The 4,662-nt window shown below is 38.8% G+C and overlaps 1 protein-coding gene across 1 annotated transcript; it reads right to left on the bottom strand.

Annotated features, from left to right (window-relative positions):
• Nucleotides 1–939: 939 nt before the first annotated feature.
• On the bottom strand, nt 940–3,627 carry LOC139531518 (mitochondrial import inner membrane translocase subunit Tim21-like). Its single transcript, XM_071328023.1, has 6 exons — nt 3,004–3,627; nt 2,742–2,804; nt 2,538–2,635; nt 2,203–2,276; nt 1,983–2,088; nt 940–1,819 (listed from the first exon to the last, which is right to left on the bottom strand). The coding sequence occupies exons 1-6, from the start codon at nt 3,302–3,304 to the stop codon at nt 1,727–1,729; spliced, it is 735 nt and encodes a 244-aa protein (XP_071184124.1). The 5' UTR covers nt 3,305–3,627; the 3' UTR covers nt 940–1,726.
• Nucleotides 3,628–4,662: the final 1,035 nt, after the last annotated feature.

Raw genomic sequence — 4,662 nt, 5'->3', positions numbered from 1 at the left:
TGTTTTTCTTTTAGAAAACTCTGCAATGTGATCAATAGTTAAAATTAACAAAGCTTAATATAATTTAAGTCAAATGAAAATCACTAAATGACGTACAAAATAAAGACTGCCTATGAAATTCCAACCATACCCTTTTGGCTTATTCTTGTTGGCCACCTTGGTTAGTAAAAAAATATACATTCCAAACACTTAATTGTAGCTTCTATTAAGACCAGAAGAAAAAACAAACGTAAAAGCATGTGATCTATTAAGACGTAAATAGATATTTCCAAAAAGGTCCACTTGCTTTTCCTCAATTGAGAAGGATTTAAGTAATGGTTTTCAGTCAATGACTCAGATGGACTGTGATACACTAATACTAATGTGTATTCTATAAACCAGACAGCATTTTATGATTTGAAATTAAGATTAACAGTTAGTTTGACAATCTTCATTGACATTTGCCTTTCATTTGACATTGGAAAGTATGTTGAATTTCCCTCAAAGCACACAATACTTTTACTTCTATTCTGGATACTTCTGTCCACAGCCTAGAAGCTACCGTTACTGTTTGTTAAAATGGTATAAACTGAGATTGGTTTATGGGCTACATATGGAGTACCCTAGTTGCCACAACTATCAAACTGTAATTGAAGTTATGTGGCCCTGAACAGTCATCTCCACTAATATGTTCAATCATAACAACGCAGACAACTGGAGCACTGACTTGACACAGCTCTGCAAATACAGGGGAAGCACACTACTGCCTGTGCCAAAAAGGATCAGACCTCTTGGCAGAGGAGAGCATGCATAGCTACATTCACTTATGCTTTTGATTAAGCAATCCTCCATTTATTGGAATGGGACTGACGAAAATGTGAGCATCTGACTGGAAATGTGAGCAGGCCTGTGGAAATGTCACCATCTGGTGTCCATACACACAAAAATCAAAGAGAGACATTTTATTTAATATAATCAATTTATTTAAAGTGTAATTTCTTTCTCCAATACACTTGAAGGTGGGAAACACAATTGCAAAACATGATTGACATTTAATTTCCAAAGGGTATAAATATCATGGCAATATTTAGCTCACGAGATGTCAAATCTCATCGCAGGAACACACTCGTTAAAGTTGACAAATCATTTCTCAACTTTTACTTTTAACACCAAATTGTCTTAAGCAAAATCCCAATGATCTCTTGACAAGTTTGTGTCTCCATTTAGTACAGATCCACAACCCAGAAAATAGGCTACATTCACACTTTTGAGTGTCAAAACACAAATAGCATCTGTGCTAGTTTCCATGATTTCACAGGAAAAGCGTATAATTCTTTCACAAACGCCTTTTATCCTAGAACTTCTACACTGCATAGCATTGGTTGGCAATCAGCAGGCAACAGCCGACTCAGAGAACATCCAACATGCTCTCTCTCGTCTCAAAATAAAGAAATTGTCCTGAGCGTTGGCTGTAGTGTTCTGTTTTGCTTTACAATCATCTTCTTACCCCATTTTTCTCAATCACCCAACATATCTGTGACAATGCTATCAACATTAAAACTAATGTCAGACGTCGGGAGATAGACTTGATTGCCATCTGCTATTTTGTTGTTTAAACTGATACACTCTAAAACTGTATTGGCATCTGTTGAGAAGACATTGTGTCACAAATATTACTCAGCAACAAATTCATTTACTCCACCAGCTGCAGCACCTTTTCAGACTGGTAAAAGAGTCAGCCTCCATCTTATCTGTTGTCCTCGATGATGATGGTTCTCCTTGGGTAGGTGTCTACTTCCACGAAGATGTAGCGAAACTCTAACTTCCCAGTTTCAGGGTTCTGTCAAAAGAGGACAAAAGCACGTTCAACTTTTTTTTCACAACTTAAACAGCCTCTATGCAGATTAGCCAAATCTTAAAGATGAAAATTGAGTTAAGATCAATCAACCAGATTATTGACACATGAAAGAAAGACAAAATAGTACATGAATAGTATGTCTAACCTCTTTGGATTCCGTGTGCACCGTTCCCTGACGGCCTGGTTCGTCCCCTTCAATGTAGAACTTCAGCCTCATGTGCTTTAGTCCATCCTTCATATACTCTACATGACTGAAGAAAATATGCTAGTTATCACACTTACAAAAAGTCAGTCTGTTTAAATGAGGTCATTTTGTATTCCTAATGTCTGAATAAAGACCATCTTGGTAAAAAGTGAATTCTCACCTGACTTGCTGTCTTCTACCACGACGGGACGTCTCACCAAAGCACTTGATTGGCTCCCCAAACACTCCAATCACCTGTGGTTTAACAAGATGATAGAAAAGAGCAATCAGCTTTACACCATATTGCTTTAACCTACCCTGTGTTTTAATATCAGTGCAGATGCAGGAAAGGAGACAAGACTAATGACATGTTGACGGTTAATGTCTAACTCAGTGCTCTTGTATTCCAAGACATATTCCTGTGAAAGGCCAATACATAAATGAATTGAACTGAAATGCAGACCAAGACTAGATGGTTTTGTTGATGTTATGTTTCTGCGCTTGTTCTAATCTCACCTCTGGGTGCAACCTGGCTTTGTTGAAGGCTTTGCTGTAGACCTTGCTGGGGCTGGAGGAGGAAAACAGCTCCTGGAACACCACATACAACAACCCACCTGGGAACAAAACACACAGGTGTCAACAGGTGGGAGCAATACTGCCTTTCAATCAGATTACATCAACTAATGTTTCAATATCATATTGTGGACGTTGTGGAATCACCAGTTACTCCAAGTCCGATGAGCACAACTATGAGATAGGTGAAGTCTTTGCCAGCTTCTTTGACTGTTGAGAGGACAAGAACTGTGATTTAGTATACCCTTCTAGTTCTAAACTCTGATAACTGGAGCAAAGGATGGGCCAATGTCAACACTTCCAATAGTTTGGGCTCTTCCATTCTTATTTTGCAACAAGTGTGATCATCGCCAAAAACAAAAATCCACTGATTCTGTCCAGTTACTGGCTGATTGTTTGACAGACGTACCTTTTTGTGCAGTAGAAGGTCCTCGCCTAGGTACTGACACCTGTCCACCATCCTTTTCTTCTTTACTTCTCAACCTTGTGTCGAGAGAAATGCTTCGATTCTGTGTACAAAATATACCGCTCACAATAGATGAGCGATCTGCGGTCCTGTAGAAAATATATCTGGATGGTGCTGTAGTCGGTTTCTGAAGGTGCACACTGTTTTGCATGCGTTTCCATATTCGATCAACGCATTGCGTTGATAGTGATTGATGTTGCTGCAAATTACGCTGCACAACTTTCAGTATGAAAGAATACACCATGTTGTCCTCTATTCACGTTGACTTGCTAGCCAACTCAGCTGTCAAAACGCACTCGGTGTCTGGCCTCTACTTCGCAAACTTTCCCAGTATTAATTAACTGTTACTAAAGTCAAACCATTATACGATAAATATGACCTCATAAGAACATAATTCAATCTACATTTCAATAAATACTTGCAGGTCTGTCAGCGTTAAATTTGGAAGCTGACTGTTGAACCTTGGGCGCACGTATGTGTCGTCCTCGCTGTACCCGCGCAAAGAACTGTGGGAGAGTGAGTTTTCTTGGTAGAATGGTCGTCACTAGATACCACAGTCACACAGTCATAATTACGGCTAAACCCCGTCTATTTCTACAATGTATCTTCTTATAATATTATTTTAAACCTAACCTTAACCACACTGCTAAACTTTGTCTAATACTAACCTTAAATTAAGACCAAAAAGCACATTTTTGTGTGCATGACTTTTTACGATTTTGACTAGTTTCCACAGGCACAAGGAATCCTGGCTGATATAATGTCCCTGACAAGTCCCAGTGAATTATATCAAAGAGAATGCTGTGCTGGATGAAATAGACATCACAGCAATATCACAGAGAGTTTTTGAAACATGTATATATTAAAACATGTTTATTCTCTTTGATAATATGGGCACTTATTCTAGACTAGGGGAATGGCGCCAACAGTGGCGGTCAGTGGCGTTTTAAGATGAGGGAGTGTGATTTTTTTTTTCTTCATGAGCACGGCTTGATTTCTATGACGCCATATTGGATGACTGTAATTCATATTCCATTCACCCAGTTCAATGTAACAGCGATAGGTTTAGGCTACTACATGATACTCAAATTTTCCCTTTACCCATCATGAGGTTGCTACAACCTAGCCTATGAATGAAAGTTTACAACGTAGATGCAGACAGGTCAAGAGAAAATTTGGTGACAGACAGTGACATATGGACAGACCGTGACACATTCAATACACTCATGCCTGCATTTAGCTGATCTAGGGTGTAATCATTAGTCCAACAATTGCAAAAAAATAGTTTCTATTGGACGAATTCAGGTATGTTTATGCACATTTATTTTCCGTTGCTTCCATTTAAGAAACGTTTTCAACAGAATCGGTGGAATGAATACACCCTTGATCACGCGTAAACACAGTTAACTTTCATAGCAGCCACGCTGTATTCCTTCTTGCATCAATGCACTCTCTTCCTCTCACCTTTTCCCTTCGCTGTATGTGACCAGGCAAAAAAAACTTTCCAAGCCAAACCATATCATAACTGTTACACACAGCCGACATCGTTGTCACCATATTAGCTAAAGTAACGTCATAGTTAACATAGCTAATAGAACTAAC

The sequence above is a fragment of the Salvelinus alpinus genome, chromosome 10 (genome assembly GCF_045679555.1).
Source record: "Salvelinus alpinus chromosome 10, SLU_Salpinus.1, whole genome shotgun sequence".
Classification (NCBI taxonomy): Eukaryota; Metazoa; Chordata; class Actinopteri; order Salmoniformes; family Salmonidae; genus Salvelinus; species Salvelinus alpinus.
Note: the sequence above shows the minus strand (reverse complement) of the source record. Positions and strands in the feature narration are given on the sequence as shown.

What these genes read in the sequence shown, in the direction of transcription:
- LOC139531518 (XM_071328023.1), bottom strand. Translation starts at nt 3,304, where the DNA reads ATGGTGTATTCTTTCATACTGAAAGTTGTGCAGCGTAATTTGCAGCAA. An exon ending in ACCTTCTACTGCACAAAAAG is followed by an intron (nt 2,805 to 3,003) that starts GTACGTCTGTCA and finishes TCCTCTCAACAG; the next exon opens with TCAAAGAAGCTGGCAAAGAC. An exon ending in TGCACACGGAATCCAAAGAG is followed by an intron (nt 1,820 to 1,982) that starts GTTAGACATACT and finishes CTCTTTTGACAG; the next exon opens with AACCCTGAAACTGGGAAGTT.